Genomic DNA, 18,086 nt, shown 5'->3' with positions numbered 1-18,086 from the left:
ATTTTACATTTAGAAAAATTTTACTTAAAAAAATATTTGTATAATGTATTGTGAGAAATTGTATTACCTAAGCACAAACTCGATAAAAATGTGTGTCGCACTTTACCTGAAAAAAAAACCTGAAGAACAAAAAAGAGCACTTAATATTTTGAAATCTCTGTGAAAAAAAAGAAAAGAAAAGAAAAGAAAAGAAAAAAATTCTAGTATAGTAGTATAGATTTATTTGTATTTAATAATACATTGATTAACAAAATAGTCCCACTTTTGCTGACACCACCCAAATCGGCACGTGACTCCTCACTCTCAATACAGTCTATTGTGATCTAGAAATAATCTAAAATCAGAAGAAGAAAAAAAACAGATTCAACTTGAAATGACGAAGAAACGTGCCGTCAACACTGCGACTCAAAAAGGACCCCATTGGAAACCTTCATACCGCCTGCTAGAAATTACACGGACATTTGTGTTAAACTCGGTTACTAATCAAACGAAGCATTTTTTTTTTCAAATATAAAGTCATATCGTTTCACCCTAAGGATTATCATAGAAAAATGTATTTGAGAGACATTATTATTATTATTATTATTACAAACACTGTAACTACCTATTTACGCGACGTGGCACCGTCAGGACCTGAAAACATGGAAACGAAGAAGTTTCGTAGGAGCCGATCGCGGTCCCGTTCTGGAGAAAAGTCCCGTAGACATAACCGCTCGCCCGAGGACAGACATGCTCGGAACCGCTCTCCCGTGAAAGGTTCTCGCAGACGAGGGCGGTCTGACAGCGACGGCTCCAGGAGCAGCGGAGGTTCCGCAGAACCGAGCCGACACCGAGGACCAGAGTCCGGCCGCTCCAGCGACTCTGACCGCGATCACAGACACAGAAGAGCGCGATCACACGGAGGATCGAAAGACGGACACAGGTTCTGAAAACCATTACAAACAAAACAATCCTTTAGGGATGGCAGTTTTTATAATAGGAGGTGTCCGTGGAAAAGTTTAGAGAAAAACAGTTTCAAAAGTTATGTATTTAAGTATGATTGATTGAATGAATAAAAAAATAAGATTGAAATAAACGAACGAATATTTATACAAAACACAAATATTCAAAATAACTCCATAAAAATATATAAAAATCAACAATACAGGTTTTTATATTAATATATATATATATATATATATATATATATATATATATATATATATATATATATATATATATATATATAGTTTCTTAAATTATAATGTTTATTTTTTTATTTTTGCTTTGTATTTTTGTTGTTCTTTTTATTTAACACAATCTGAACTGCACAACAATGATTTGTATTTGTCTTGTTCTCTTTGCATTGTATTTGACTGTATTTGACTATATATATATATATATATATATATATATATATATAATTTTTCCCCCCCAAATAATATTTCAAACATAATTAATAATATTTTTTCACAGTGTAAATGAGTCTTTATACAAGAAATTAATATATGGCTTCTAAATTTTAGGATTGAGGTCATTTGCACAAGGGTTATGATATTTGGGGATCACCAAGATATCACCCAATATCTAGCGTGATTCCCAAACCTTCACTTAAAGATTGAAAATCCTGATTGTAAAAACAACTTTTTCATTTCTTTATTGTTAAAGCTCTTCAGGGGATAATCGCAATAATCAGAAGAAGCATAAGACGAAGAAGAAACACAAGGATGAAAAGCGCAGCAGGAGGAGGAGTTCCAGCTCAGAGTCCAGCGTGGAGCGAAACAGATCCAGAGACGGCAGGAGACGACAGAGCAGGAGCCTCAGTCAGGAGAGACGGAGGGAGGGAAGGAGTAGAAACGGCAAAGAGAGGGATCGAGACAGAAGTAGACGCTCTGAATCCAGATCCTCGAGTTCCTCGAGCTCCTCCGCTGATTCTGATCAGGCAGGGAAGACGACACAGGGAACCTCTTCCACCAAAGAAGACAAGAAGAAACAGAGGGAGATGATGAAGGCGCTGGAGACCCCGGAGGAGAAGAGAGCCAGACGTCTGGCCAAGAAAGAGGCCAAAGAGAGGAAGAAGAGGGAGAAGATGGGCTGGAGTGAAGAGTACATGGGCTACACCAACGCCGACAACCCGTTTGGAGATAACAACCTGCTCGGGACCTTCAAATGGCAGAAGGTCAGAGAGATGTTTTAGATATGTGTTGATATTGCAGTGATGTTCCATTGTAAAGTCTGGTTCTGAAATAAATGTCACTTAACTGTGTGTTTGTGTGTTTCTCAGGCTCTGGAGAAGAAGGGCATCGGGCATTTGTCAGAAACAAATCTGAAGGAGAGAAATAAACACATCCAGCAGGAGAACCGCAGGGAACTACAAAAGGTACCAAACAAGTGGAGTTACAAATTTAATTTAAAGAAAAATATAATATATACTTAAAGATTCAAGTTTATATTTTCTTAAATCAGTTTCAAAATATAAAAATAAAAAAAAACTTAAAAAGTTGTTAATGAAGTGTTAACTACTAGTGAAACAAATTTGGAATATAGTTTTTTGTTTACTGTGCACCTGTCAGTTTAACTCTATTATATTTAATTAACCTGACAAGAGGCACCATAAACTAAAGTTATAATATTTTAAAATAGTTTTGATAGTCATTAGCATTTATGAACACTGAAAAATTATAGAAATTGATTTTTTTAGGAGGATTTTGATTTTGGAATTCAGAAAAATTATGTATACTTGATAAATTACAAAACAGTTTTTCAAGTATCTAGTTAACAGGAGAAACCATAATGTAATATATTACATAATATTATATTCCCTTTTATATATATATATATATATATATATATATATATAATATATATATATATGAATAAAATAAACATATCATTTTAATTACTCTATTTCTGTAGTATTTAAAATATCTTTTAATGTCTAAATGCTGCAGCCAAATTGCATTTGTGAAATGAAATGTAGACAAACTGAACTGAAGGTGTGAGATGTGTGTGTTCAGGTGAAGCAGCTGCGTCTGGAGCGAGAGCGGGAGAAGTCCATGCGTGAGCAGGAGCTGGAGATGCTGCAGAGAGAGAAAGAAGCCGAACATTTCAAAACATGGGCGGAACAGGAGGACAACTTTCACCTTCATCAGGCCAAACTGAGGTCACACTCTTCAGACGTGTAGTGTTTCTATACATACATGTGTGAACGGACCATTTGTAACACGATTCTGTGATGCAGGTCTAAGATTCGTATCCGTGACGGCCGAGCGAAACCCATCGACCTGCTGGCTAAATACATCAGCGCTGAAGACGATGATCTGTCGGTGGAGATGCATGAACCGTACACCTTCTTGAACGGACTCACCGCCACAGACATGGACGACCTGCTGGAGGACATCAAGGTGTGTGATGAGAGAGATCAGAAATCACCTGAACACTTTTTACACAAAGTAGAATTCAAATGTACACTGGTTCTGTGGGGATTTTGGTGTTTTAGTGTGTTTAACAGCTGTGTTTCTGGCTGCAGGTGTACATGGAACTGGAACAGGGCAAGAACGTGGATTTCTGGAGGGACATGACCACCATTACTGAAGACGAGATCAGCAAACTGCGCAAACTAGAAGTGTCAGGCAAAGGACCAGGTGATGTGATCACCTGCACCATTACATTTACACCCTGATATAGTTTACAGTTGAATCATTTCAGAGTAAATGGTTTGTCAATTTTGGTGAGCTAAAGAGACTTTTAAATGTTTGTGTATATTTTACTAATGTATTATAGTATATTATTATTATACGTTTTTTAATATATTGGCCACTAGTTACCCTGCTCACTAAATATATGAACTAATTTAAAATCTGTCAATTCATGAAACAATGCAAATGAAATATATATGTAATAATGAAAATGTTATATAGGGTATATATATGAATATTAAGTAATTGTACAATGCATTAGAGTTTAGTAGATTTAAAGAGAACCCCTCATTCACCCCTGTTTTTGGTCTCATGTCAGGTGACCGTCGTGAGGGCATAAACACATCGGTCAGCACAGACGTGCAGAGTGTGTTTAAAGGGAAGACGTACAGTCAGCTTCAGGCTCTTTATATGAACATTGAGAATAAGATCCAGGCCGGAGGCTCCAACCTGGACGTCGGCTACTGGGAGAGTCTCCTGCAGCAGGTGCGGGTCTACATGGCACGAGCCAGGTGCGTGTCAGACTCCTACTGTAACAGGACCTCTGGGGATTTTTAGAGTTCTGTGATGTCTTACCTCATGAGTCTGTGTGTGTTTGTGAAGGCTGAGAGAGCGGCATCAGGACGTCCTGCGGCAGAAGCTGTATAAACTCAAGCAGGAACAGGGTGTGGAGAGCGAACCGCTTTTCCCCATCATCAAAGAAGAGAGCGAGACCGAGCGGCCCATGTGAGTGATGTTACTTATACTTGAACATTCAGACAGAAATGATATTTGAAATTTCCAATGTGCTGAACTGCTTACACAACACAGCCTGATCCTGCCAAATTAAATATTGCAATAGTGAGGTCATGAGACTATGTAGCATGCTACATTTTAAAAGGTTGTTGCATTTTGTATACCGTTTTACATATAAAATATGCATTATACTGTTTTTTTATATGCATCATACAGTCTATACTACGTATCATTAATATATACTAATATTCAAGGTATTTCATGGTGATAGAAAACCTGCAACTATTCAGGAATTTTAACATAATTGGGCCTGTTAATATCAGACATTTTAATACAATGAAAATATGATTAAAAGATTTTCTTTCTAGTTTTAAAGATCTCAAATGACTAAAGTTATTCTTGAAATGTAGCAAAATAATTTTCAGATTTGGATGATTAATAAATGCTAAATTACACTATTTCTAAAATAGTGTAAAATTAACTGGACAACCTTGCAACATGCAACTTCGTGCATTCGTGTAATGAAGTAGTTTACTACAATTTGAAGTAATTTTTGCATTCTGCATTTTTTTTTAAATAGCATGCATATACAATATGTACTTGTATAAATTCTATATAAATTATCTTATAACAAATGACTTAATAATTCAATGAAATGAATTGCATTCAAAAACATATCCAATGTATGTATGATTTGTCCATTTTGTTTCCTAGTAGCACTAGAGCGGCTGAGTCTGCAGATGAGGAGGCAGGTAGCTCTCAGCAAGGTGACGACAGAGACAGACGGACCAAGAGGCTGGATGGAGAAAAGGGTGAGCGGTCTGGAAGAAGCAGTCCTGAGGAGAGGAAGGAAGGGGAGGAGGAGGAGCGAGAGAAAGATGAAGCATCGGAGGCCGTGTTAACAGAGGAGGATCTGATCCAGCAGAGTCAGGCAGAGTACGACTCCGGCCGTTACAGTCCCACCCTCCTGCAGTCCTCAGAGCTACCGCTGGACACACACACCATCAACGTGGAGGAGGACCTGCAGAGACTCGTGCTGGCCCGGACACAGCTGCAGGTGACCGGTGCGTATCGCTCTGCTGCTTACACACACACACACAAACCACATGCATTAAGATTTCAGTACTAGGTGTGCAACAGGAGAAAAGTTCTGATATGAAATTTTTACCTTCATTATTTGAAACTATTTATAAATGTTTTTTATTTTCTTTTATTGCCACTCTGTTATATCCCCTACTCTATTTCCTATTTGTTCTGCATTGTTTAACAAAAAAATGGTGTAACTTATTTTCACAATTTCCTTGCATACCGAGTGCCTATGTAACATGTAATTTTAACACTGGCCATAAGGAGGCGCATACTTTTTTTTTCCTCCCTTCATTTTGTAACTGCCCTGCTGTATAAAGGGGATGAAAGTGCAGGAAGTAGACTCCTACCTAAATTCACTTAAAGAGTCAAAAATAAATTTGGATGGATTTTTTTTTTTACATTGAAAATTTGTATATAATTTGAGGGTTACAAACATCAGAAATAGAGGAAATTGACTCAAAAGCACTTAAATTCAACTTTAAAAATATATTTTAAAGCTTCCAAGAACATGTTTAACTTGAGATATTTTCAGGTTTTCATCCAAAGTTGTGAATTTAACTTGGAATATCCCATAAAACATTTAATTAAGTACTTTTCCCATCCCATGCATTCAAGAGAACACCGTGGTCTGTTCCTGGGAAAGTATCAATAATAAAATGGAAAAGCCATTGTAGCTCTTTTTTTCCTTCATAATAAATTATCTGCACCTCAGAGTGCCCCGACGAAATGCAATAAATGCTTTCATGTTTGGAAACACAATCATGCAAGACAGTTATACCAATTTAATTTATAACAGACTTTGTCTCAGGCATTTCAGAATGACTGAAACGTTATTTGAGATAGTGTAGGCTACAATGTGATTGGTCCACTGGTCAGTCCAGTTATCCAGTCTAATAATCTGTTGAGGCAAAATCACATCTTCAAGGAAGTTTGCATCGTAGTTTATGCACTTCTTCTTTATTGGATTGCGCATCTTGCTGTTTCCATCTAGTGTTTTTATGCGATATCCCACTTTCACATAAAAATACTCTAGTCTACATTTGCTTTACTCATGCTAATGTTTTTTCTTGAACAGGCGATGCAAGTGAAAGCGCTGAAGATGCATTCATTCGTCGCGCTAAAGAGGGCATGGCCGGCGACGAGGCTCAGTTCAGTGTTGAGATGCCTTTGACTGGAAAAATGTACCTTTGGGCCGACAAATATCGTCCACGCAAGCCCCGCTTCTTCAACCGCGTCCACACCGGCTTCGAGTGGAACAAATACAACCAGACGCATTACGACTTCGACAACCCGCCGCCAAAGATCGTCCAGGGCTACAAGTTCAACATCTTCTACCCCGATCTCATCGACAAGCGCTCGACTCCGCAGTACTTCCTCGAGCCCTGTCCCGACAACAAAGACTTTGGAATGTTGCGCTTCCACGCCGGACCGCCGTACGAGGATATCGCGTTTAAAATCGTGAACCGGGAATGGGAATATTCCCATCGCCATGGTTTCCGCTGCCAGTTCGCCAATGGAATCTTTCAGCTGTGGTTCCACTTTAAACGATACCGCTACAGACGATGAAGAGGATGAGGAGTTGTCTTAGCAAAGTGATGGTTATCAGGAACACTGAATGTTCATCTTCAAGTGCTGTAAAATTGGTGTAAATCTAGAAAAGGTAGTACAAACTGTTTATTGATGTCATCCGTGTCTTCTGTTAGTGGAAGAACAGGTTTTCAATTCGGAAAATCCAGTTTTGTACATTTTCTGGTTTGCAGGCACTTCGCTTGCATTCGATTCCTTTTTTAAATCTTGTTTGTTGGTGAGCTTGAAAAATGCTATTCTTGTACTGTTTGTTTTTGAGATGATACATTAAAGATTTCTTGCTTATTGTTAACTGTTTATAGTCCTCATTTCTGCTCATTTAAAAAATATTTACACCATGACACTTTGTTTGTTCATTAGAAAAAGGCTTTTAAAAAGACATTTTACAACATTCTAGGTACAAATATGGTATTAAAGTTAAAATTAGGTTTATGTAGTACATTCATAAAAAAACAAAACAAAAAAACAACAATATAAGTTACGTTAGAATTTGACACTTGTCTTGGCATCCTGACGATACAGGAAGTTCATTCTTGTCCATGTAGAAAGGCAACATACTTGGATTGAAGCAACATCCACGGCAGGTTTTAACAAGACCGCATGTCTCACTTTTTGTCCTTAAATGGAATTACAAATGTCTTTTTTTTTTTTTTTATTAGTCCACCTGGAAACAAAATCACATTTACAAGATGCCAGGTTGATAAAATTATAACTTGTGAGCTAGAACTAATCACTGGTTTGTTTGTGGCATGAGTTTTTGTAGAAAGTAAACTACATATTCATAAGCAGCTTAGCAGAACTGTATTTTTGGCCAATTCACCCCCAAGGATGGTACCCATGACCTATGACTAAACTTTTCACAATCATTCTAATTCTATGAGAAAAGGAAGTCCACACCACAGCTATAAGCATAACAACAGAAAATGATGTTGCAATCTCAGTATCGCCAGTGAGAATCAACCTGAATGTAACGAGCGAGCCTTTAAAGTGACAGACAATGTAACTGCATCACATGCTTAGAACAACCAGAACATTATCTTCTGTTTGTGTGGATGCTAATATGGTTTTTATTGTTATAGTTATCATTCTTGGTGTGAAATGGGACCTTAGGGCTATTATTGTGGTACCTATTTCACATGATCGCCGTTCTTGTGTAAGACAGTCATTTCCTATAAGATTATAATGGGCCTTTCCTAAAACCCACACTTGCAGTCTTTACATTGAACCAACTGCCTACTTCTCACCAATTGCAACAGTCCACACAAAAACAGTTGTGTCCTAAGACTCGTTAAGTACATGCATTTTAATGTTACATTTTTACCCTATTTTAATGTCTGAAAAAGGATGTATTAGGTGGTTCATGTTAGAATTTTGAAATACTGCCAAGCAGTTCTCAAGATTTCACTATTTCCCCAATCAAGCAGACAGGAGTAGGTTTTGTATGACTGAAACAGCTGCCTGCTGGCATTGAAAATATGGCCACCAAGTGATTTGACTGTCCTTGAAAAGTACTTGGGTGATTCTTGGCCAAAGTAAGATGCAATGTATACAAACTTTATGCAGAAATGTCTTATTCAGTGTCTTTTTTCGGCCATTGGACATGTTGGCACATGATGGTTGAATGATGGTATTTGGAAGTGAATGTATAGACTGATCAATGATAAAAAGTGGGTCAAAACAGCGGTTTAGTCAAAAGTTAACAGCTGCAAAAGAGGAACCAGCACCAGTGGGCTTGGTCTGCCATATAAATGACGATTAGCTGCATTAGCAAGTCTGTTTATAATCTGATCAAATCTCAGATTCACTGTCTTTATGTTTCAGTAAGATCTGACCTGAGAAACCACCAGTGGTTGAAAGTTGAGAGCTGGAATACCTCTGGCCGGTCACGTGGTTGTTGTTGCTGTTCGAGTTCTCTGTTGGTGATGCTAGAATATTTTCTGGAGGCTGGTTCTCATACAGACTTTGTTCGGTCTTGTTCTCCGTGTCCTTTACCTTCTTGAGGCAAAACGGCAAAGGCAAATGCCCTTTGCACAGGTTCCAAATTACTAGAATAGCTAGAATTAGTGACAGTACCACCACCATAGCCACCAGTGTGTTTTCCTTTTTAAAGCTCTTTAGGTCATACGCTACATGCTGGGTTTTGTAATTGCGCTCTACAGAATTGCAGGTGTAGTGGCCGCTGGCGTCTGCGGAGGCGTTTATGATCATCAGGCTGTCAGAGAGAATCTGGAAGGTGTTTGAGGCTTTGATCGGTTGTCCGTTCAGCTGCCACTGGACCTGAGCCAGGTTGGAGTAAGGCTGGCACCACAGCTTCACGGTGTTGTCGGGGAAAAATGAGACGCTGACTGACTTACTGTCATCTGTAACACAAGGTCTAGATGTAACTTTTAGTGTTTCTTCAAGAACATAAAGTATGAAGACACAGGATATAATGCAAATACCTGTTTGTGGACATCGGCTGGCATCACCATTACTCAAACTCTGAATCATAGTGCTGTGGAAGAAATAATATTACAGCAATCAGCAATATACCAATAAACATTTTCATTCACAAAAAAGTTTGAATTAAGAACACATTTTTAGATACATATTTATGACAGTTGAACATTTTCCTCTGAAATTCCCATTACCATAAAGTGTGCAGATATTTTACTTTAAGAATAAGGTGAACTGCAAAAACATCAAATGATGATTCGGTAACACTTTAGCCGTGGGACCCATTTTCACTGTTAATAAGTTGCTTATTAGCATGCATATTACTAGCATATTGGCTGTTTATTAGTACTTATAATGCACATATTAAGGCCTTATTTAGCATGGCTATATTTGAGAATCCTTAATCTTACACCATACCTAAACTTAACAAATATTAACTATTAATAAGCAGCAAATGAGACATTTATTGAGGCAGAAGACATAGTAAATGGTCAGTTAATAGTGAGAAGTGGTCTCCAAACTAAAGTGTAACTGGTAATTTTCTCTAATTTATTCTGTCAAGTTTAATAGAATACAGACAATAAAGCATCAGACATTCACACAGCTACCATGATGTATTCATAATTTACTACTTAAATATTAATATTAATATTTATATTTTATTACAGTAAAACCATGTTGTTGTTGCTTTTTACATTACAAATGACTTAAATTCTTATTAAAATAATGTGGAAATGCCAATAATTTGTATGGTGTTGAACAGGATTAATTTTCTTCAAGCAAGATTTTCTTGATTTGGAGGTTTTACATTTATTGTTTTACTAATAGTAAATGTATTTATTTATCTTTTCACCTGGTTCTGGTTCTGTGAGTGCTGTTTATAGTAGAGCACTGGTCAGCACTGAGGTCCCAGCCACAGTACGGATCCCTGGCCAGAACACAGTCCAGACACGTGTGGTACCGCCCACATTCACTGATGGACAGCTGAACCACGCCCACCTCCGAACCCACGTACAGCTGTTGTTGGCATGACATCACACATTACTTAACATAACATCACTATAGACAATAGAGATCACAATACTTTTGACTCTTGCTTCAGTTGAATACATATAAATGATTCCTATAAAACAGCACAGTGGAGATACACTACTGCTAAAAAGTTTGGGTTCAGTAAAATTCTATTCTATTCTGCAAAAATGCATTAAATTGTATAGATGTACTTTCTGTAGCCACATCTCCAGTTTTAAAACACTGATAATAATCAGAAATGTTTTCTTGTGCATCACATCAGAATGATTTATGAAGGATCATGTGACACTGAAGACTGGAGTAATGATGCTGATAATTCAGCTTTTTGTTATTTGAATGTTAATGTATACAGAAAATTGCTGTTAACTGCTATTTAAACTTTGTATTTTGAGTTAAAGAAATAAAATTAAATTTGCTGAAACAAAACAGATTCACATAACTCATGATGTTGCTAAGTGAGCAATAAACTTCAGTAAATACATCTGCTTATTACCTTGGTGTTGTAAAGTCGCAGTATCTTCACTGGCTCAGTGGGCTCAAACAGCTGAATCTCCTCCATAATGACCATCTCTCCGTCATAATTCACAGCTTTCAGCACTGAGCCGCTCTCTGATACATAACAGAACACAACACAATCAGTTAAACGTACTTAGACAGCTGAATATATAATATTATATTTACTTTTGGATGGTTTACTGATTATTAACACTACAGATTTACATAAAGGCATCTTTACTTGTGCCGATGAACATGACTTGATGGCTGGTCCCGTTCAAGGCTGTCGCAGTGGCCACCACAATTCTGGTGAAAGCAGTGCCTCTCTTCACCAGCAGGGCTTTCTCTTCACTGGCCTTGACGGCCTGGTCCATCAGAGGCTTGTCTCTAACAAACTGCAAGGTTTTGTCTGGGAGATCCAGAGATTTATTGAGACGCATTCCTCTGGCATGATTATCAATGCACTGTAATTGAAAACAAAGTGAGGGTTAGTGAACTCTGGGAATCATTCGTATTACTGAACGAGTGCTGAACAGAAGACTCACTGCTCCGGGTCGGGGGTCAGGCACATCACCTGAATACATCACCCACTTCACGAACGACTTCTCAATGGTAACAGGAGCCTTAAACTTGCCCTTTGAGAACACAGTCTGGATGTCTTCAATCTTGTATGCACATACCGCAGAGTACTGAGAAGACTCTCTTTTGAACAGACACAATGTTTTTATGAATAATGAATGTACAACATCGACACTATTATTAAACTGAACTGAATCAAAAAGGAACTGTCTTAAGCTGATATTTTCCTGTTTATTACTGTCTGTGAAGCTGCTTTGACACAATCTGTATTGCATAAAGCGATATATATATATATATATATATATAAAGGTGACTTGACACCATCAATTAAGTTAACTGGTATAACATAAGATTTGTTTGAGGCAGTAAGATGCTCAAGGATGCTCTGTTTTCAAAGTTTGACAAAAAGATCACAAAATTACAATTGTGGGGTAAAGACAGCATAAAACACGCAGGTGGTCCAGTCTCCGGGGCACAAGTGGAACACGTCCTGGACCAGGAGGGGCAGGTTGTTGTTTGGAATGGGACAATCGAGCCTTGCTTTTAGAAATGAAGTCCACTTCTTCTGCAGCGTTCTCTGCCCACCCAAGTCTCCCTGAGAGAGAAAAAAAGACATTTTGTATTGATATAATATGTAGTAGAGACAGGAAATACTGTGATGTTTCTCAATATTGCTCATTCACAAAAAATATTACTCCAAGGCAGCTTACCTTGCACACACGAGCTATTCGAGAGACGTCCACCTTGGTGTACGAGTCATATTCCACTGCTGTCTCAATGAAGAACAGATAGATCTTGTCATCGTCGCCTTCAGGGTTTGAATCTCCTTCACGTATATGGGCCATGTGGATAAAATTCGGTTCTTAAATGACAAAAAAGAAAAAAAGAAAAAATATATATTTTACTTACTATCACTTTCCTGTCTGTGATGATGCATTTTCATCAGCTGACACTCAAACCAGCAGTCCACTCCACAGTTAAATTATGTTCAATTACACACTTGTTTTGATGACAACCGGTCCACTGTTACACATTGGCTTCTTGTCACATGATTGGCTGGTTTTTGGAAGCCTTTGGACTTCAGTGCCCGGACTTGATTGCTTAGCAAATTAGATGGCATAAAAAAAAAAAAAAAAACTTCTTTGGGCATTTTTTATTGCTGATGAAAAGTAGAATTCAAAATCTTTTTTTTGCAAGCAATATATGGTACATTGCATGGCAGCTGGTAAAAAAAAGGTATTGAATGCACCAACCAAAAAAACTAATGGAAATGCTACAAATAGTATATTAGTACTCCTCTAGTTACCTAAAAAAATGTAATTAAGTGCACAAAAAATAAAATAAATAAATAAAACTAATATAAAATAAATTACAACTTGGTCTTTGACTAAAACAATTATATGGGAAAAAAAAAGTTGACATTTTTTTAAAGAAAATGTAGTAGTGTTTTCCTGTAAAAACCTGTTATGGTTTGTTGCAAGGGTACTATGATGTGTTAATTCATGATGAGTCATATTGTGCTATGCTGTTTTTAACCCTACTGGGGTTGGAGGTTTGGTTAGGCATGATCGTTATTGTATCTCACCATTGAGCCAGGTGCTTGAAAACTCTGTTCGTAGATATTCCTCTGAGCTGCGCATCATAATCGGCTCTGAACCACGGAAGTTCAGTGAAGTTGCAGAGTACAGCACTCCATCTGCAAAAGAGAAAAAACGAATGCTAAAAACTACTAGGACCAAAGTAACCCTCCATTATATGTTATGGTTATACTTTTGAAACAGTGAGATTCAGTATAAATATTCAATATTCAAATCTAAAGTGACACTGTAAGTTTCACATGTACATTTATAATTTCTTGCTTTTCCTGGAATCCATGACCTTGGTGTTGTTAGGGTCACACTCTGGTCTATAAGAATAGAACTTTAACTGGCAATATTATAAATGAAGAAGCAGTACGTACCAACCATCTCTGAAGTGTATCGCTGAGAAGGATCAAAGGGACATTTCCCTTTCCCATCTTCTTGTTTGCCCTCTAAAATCAGATTACCATCTCTATAGGACTAAGAGAATAACATGCAACAAACACAACATAAAACACTTTATACTGCACATTTTACACTGGTAGTCACTAATACTTCATGAGACTCACCATATAGTCACAGGTTGGGGTGAAGGCTTTCGTTCCGCAAACATACATTCTGTCATCGTTTCTTTTATGAAGAATTCTGATATAATTTTTGCAATCATTCTAAAGAAAAAAACAAACAAAAAAAATGTGACCAAGGGGAAATAATAAGTGCTGTGACGTGATGAGAAAAAATCTGACCAAACAGAACCAAACACCTCCGTTTCCTGCATGTTCCTAGAATCTTCATTTTCATTGGTATTGGCTTCTACTTAGTATTTGGTTTTTATCTGTTGATATCTGCTGTATTTATCAGTAAGAAGAGAAATCGCTTTCTTGCATGGGGATTTGGTTAGATGCTCTTAAAACATCCTTAAACATCTAGTAACCTTTTTGCATAAAATATGACATTCATGCAGAGCAAATCCATGCAGAATGCACATTTTCTATTTATGTAAAAAAAATTAAGATTATCCCATAAAAAGAGTGCATTTCTTATTTAGAAAATGTCATTTTAAGTACATTTTGCTAAGATATTCAACATTTTATCAAATAATGTATTTAATTAACTGCATACTGCCCACTCACGATAAAAACGTATATTAAAAGCACAAAAGATGTGAAAACTCACCACAGCATCTTTTCCCTTACTGGAACATTCTTTTTGCTCCCTATTTGTGACTGCCCAAGTCACCTGTGAAGAATAAATACAATTTAACATCATCTCTTTATACACCCCACCCCCACCAAAAAAAACAGGCTGCAGAAGAATATTTAATGGCTTAGCAAACTAATTTAATCGTGACACAAGAGGTTTTTGTAAATATGCCTTTAAGGCCTCACCATGGCCTTTTTGACTGTGATGTCATCAAGGTCAAGGGCAAAAATGGCTTCCCTGGCACCCAGGATGAGCATGTTGAGATCTTCCCTCAGAAGCATAGTGGTGTAGTTCCAAACACCCTCCTGACGAAACAAACGTCCTCCATTACCTAGCAACAAATAAAGAACACCAGTCAATGGCAGGAGTAGCAAACGTTTGCCAAAAATGGAGATCACACACAGAACAACTAAACATCTCTCTCTCTCTCTCTCTCTCTCTCTCTCTCTCTATACAGTATATATATATATATAGCACCTTAGCTTTTAGTTAATGAACCTTGACATATGAACATGTGAATCTAACACCAAGCATCAGGGTATACCATGGCTTTAACACAAATAGTTTGCAGATGCCGCCTTTTGGTTTGACATTTTGTATCTAATGCACATAATTTAAACATTTTTGTGACCCAAAATATTTTCTGAGACCACTTAACATCCGAGTACATGGTACTTTGTAATGATGTCCAAAAATAATGATCCTAAAGTAAACTTACTATTAACTGGCACAGTTTTACGAGGTATGGTATTTGGAGTGGACTCCGATCCGCCGGTCAGAGTTGCTGTACTCCAGACGCACAACACGCACAGAACAGCCAGCAGAATCATCATACAGCGCTTCAGTAAAATAATCAGTCCGGTCTAAAGATGTGCGAGCGCTAGATTCCTGTCGTCTGTCTGTCAGAGTTTCCTCATCCTTGCTTCTCCCTCGCTTCAGTCTGGAGCGCTTCCATACTGAGATATATGACTTTAGCTGCAAAGAACGCTCTTCAGTAAAGAACCCAGTGAGGCCATCTGAAAGAGAGAGAGAGAGAGTGAACAGGCAGGGGTGCTGGCAGCAGTATTTCTGTCACTGCTATAGTGATGCTAATGTGGAGGATGAAAGCTTTTGCTCTAGGACCTTGACAGAGACATACAGTTCTGCTTTCAAGCTACAGAATGACACAAAAAAAAGCCCCACCACATCCTATGACATGTCTTACAAACCACAACAACAGTTTTCACAAGCGCAAGATGAAAAGTTAATAGTCTTTAAAAAGCTCCTCTTCTTGTTAAAAATGACAGATTGATAAAAACTCCCAGGAAATACGTATTGTGTGAAAGCTGGTGTTAGCTAACTGACATGATGAAGAAACAGGAGGACAAACCCACGATCATTTTGCAACCTGCGCTTGCTAGGTGGTTGCTTACTAACCCAAAACCTCTCTATGTGGCATGCAAGTCTATTGCCATCCATTTTATTTTCTTCCAGACAAATAATACATATATATATTTTTGGAGGTGCAGAAAGAATTATGTGCTTAAATGTATTACTTGGATCTACTGTACAATATAATAATGAGAGAAATGTAAATGCATGACAAGTTCTATTGAAACCAGTAACCCTTTGTCGGTAAAGACAGAGCTGCTAATTGTAACCAATGTATGAACCACCATCAATACACAACCTTTGGAAGCCTCCAATATTTGGAAACACAAGTGCTCATTGGTGCATTTTACAGTCTAATTACAATGGCATATGTGCACACTGCTGACTGAGAGCATGATTATTTCATGACTAGCTGTAGCATGAGTATTGACCTCATCAGATACCACTCATATTTCACCACAACACGCACATGTACACACAAGCTTATTTTTAAATCATCATGGGGACTGTCTACTAGCTGCTAATATAGGCCAATCATAATTACCACATCCTTACTCACTACTAGCCTTATGGGAGTTTTTAAGGTACAACATGAGTCAAATATTATTTAATACCTTAAATGAATCATTTTATGTCTAAGGACACCCATATAAGGAATTATTTCCAGAAACTGTGCAGGTTAGCTCAATCTGCCCTCAAACAGGTTTCTTACTTCAAAACACCATGAAAGGCATTGGGGGAATATATACACACAAAATCTTACTTATACAATGTATTTTATCACTTTTGACAAGTTGAATTGTGTTTATTTGTGTCACTATGCCAAAAACAGTGACTGACATTCTGAATAGCATACTAGGAATAAAACAAATAAGAGTAGTATGTTAGTAGTTTGTCATAAATAACATGCTACCGGAATTTTTTTTTTTTTTTTACTTCCAGTTCCATCGTCAGTTTTTTTTAATCTTTGCTAAATGCCTGAAATAACAAAAGCTGAAGATATTTTCACATTTTATTCTACAAAATTCAAAATAAAAAAATGCTGTAAAAGTATATACACAATACTTGAATAACACTGGAATACCATAAGCCGACAGCATAAGGGCATCACAAAAAATACCAAAATCCAGTCCACAAGTTAAAAACTAACACATTGAAAGAAAAGTGTGTGATCAGTGAATGTCTGTGTAAACCTCACAAGAGTGAAAGCATATCAGTGTTCATTTCAAAACTGTTCTCAGTTCCTCTGAAAATACAATTTTAAATATAGCAATGGATGTAAAATATGGGTCAGCAGCAACTCACCATGCAACCAAATGTTCAGTTAGAATCTCAGTTCTCCTGTGCTTGCATGAGTGGTTCCTCTTCACACACACGCACCAACCTACACACACACAGTTGCAGCCCTCCAGTGAAAAACAGATCGAAAGTTGACAAAGTCTCAAAGGCAGAAGAGTGTGAGAGTCATGCCTCTGCAGTGAATGGATCTCGTGGTGTCTTCTGCTTTGTGTGTGAAAGCATTAAACTGCTCAGATCCTGCAGTGTGAAGTCAAAGACATTCTTCTACTGGAGAAGAGAGAGAGAGAGAGAGAGAGAGAGAGAACATGCTTTTAGAGACTTCTCAATCTCAAACAAGTCACTACAAGTGTGTGTGTGTGTGTGTGTGTGTGTGTGTTGTTAAAAGAGGAGTGTAGGAGAGGCTGTATTGTGTTTTCTTATCAGATCTTCAAGAAAATCTAGTGCTTTAGTAAACAAAAAATATAGATTTCTTGAAAAAGACTTAAAAGGAACGCTGCACTTTTAAAAAATATATTTCTTTTTCCAACTCCCCTAGAATTAAACAGATGAGTTTTACAGTTTTTGAATCCATTATGTCGATCTCTGGGTCTAGCAGCAGCACTTTAGCTTAGATTATTGAATCTGATTAGACCATAAGCATTTCGTTCAAAAATAACCGAAGAGTTTCAATATTTTTCCTATTTAAAACTTGATTCTTTTGTAGTTACATCGTGTACTAAGACTGATGGAAAATGAAAAGTTGTGATTTTCTAGGCTGATATGCCTAGGAACTATACTCTCATTCCGGAGTAGTTCCTAGAAAGTTTTTCATTTTCATTTTCATTTCATTTTCAGAAAAAAAATAATAAAAATTCCATCAGTGCTACCGCCAGACCCAGAGAGTGGCTGAATGGATTCAAAAACAGTAAAACTCCTCTGTTTAATTCTAGGGGATTTGAAAAAGGAGCCTATTTTCAAAAAAGTGGAGTGTTCCTTTAAGGGTTTTCTCACCTCAGCTCTTTGC

The 18,086-nt window shown here is 37.4% G+C and overlaps 2 protein-coding genes across 4 annotated transcripts; one reads left to right on the top strand and one right to left on the bottom strand.

Annotated features, from left to right (window-relative positions):
- Nucleotides 1–612: 612 nt before the first annotated feature.
- LOC127935851 (cactin-like) lies at nt 613–7,380 on the top strand. Of its 2 annotated transcripts, none has more exons than XM_052534054.1 (10): nt 613–922; nt 1,648–2,158; nt 2,264–2,359; nt 2,997–3,142; nt 3,221–3,383; nt 3,509–3,623; nt 3,997–4,189; nt 4,281–4,403; nt 5,130–5,476; nt 6,577–7,380. In XM_052534054.1, exons 1-10 carry the CDS (start codon nt 642–644, stop codon nt 7,065–7,067), a joined length of 2,466 nt encoding a protein of 821 aa, XP_052390014.1. In that variant the 5' UTR covers nt 613–641; the 3' UTR covers nt 7,068–7,380. The 2 variants fall into 2 exon arrangements, with proteins under 2 accessions (XP_052390014.1, XP_052390006.1); XM_052534046.1 differs by having other exon boundaries at nt 614–922; nt 5,127–5,476.
- A 317-nt stretch (nt 7,381–7,697) lies between these two features.
- LOC127935863 (semaphorin-4E) lies at nt 7,698–17,339 on the bottom strand. Of its 2 annotated transcripts, none has more exons than XM_052534066.1 (15): nt 17,090–17,339; nt 15,132–15,429; nt 14,599–14,744; nt 14,387–14,449; nt 13,780–13,878; nt 13,591–13,690; nt 13,216–13,326; nt 12,341–12,492; nt 12,053–12,225; nt 11,597–11,753; nt 11,293–11,515; nt 11,050–11,165; nt 10,378–10,541; nt 9,530–9,582; nt 7,698–9,448 (listed from the first exon to the last, which is right to left on the bottom strand). In XM_052534066.1, exons 2-15 carry the CDS (start codon nt 15,244–15,246, stop codon nt 8,877–8,879), a joined length of 2,244 nt encoding a protein of 747 aa, XP_052390026.1. In that variant the 5' UTR covers nt 15,247–15,429; nt 17,090–17,339; the 3' UTR covers nt 7,698–8,876. The 2 variants fall into 2 exon arrangements, with proteins under 2 accessions (XP_052390026.1, XP_052390034.1); XM_052534074.1 differs by lacking the exon at nt 17,090–17,339 and adding an exon at nt 15,536–15,720.
- Nucleotides 17,340–18,086: the final 747 nt, after the last annotated feature.

Source organism: Carassius gibelio, chromosome A2, assembly GCF_023724105.1.
Source record: "Carassius gibelio isolate Cgi1373 ecotype wild population from Czech Republic chromosome A2, carGib1.2-hapl.c, whole genome shotgun sequence".
Taxonomy (NCBI): Eukaryota; Metazoa; Chordata; class Actinopteri; order Cypriniformes; family Cyprinidae; genus Carassius; species Carassius gibelio.
Note: the sequence above shows the minus strand (reverse complement) of the source record. Positions and strands in the feature narration are given on the sequence as shown.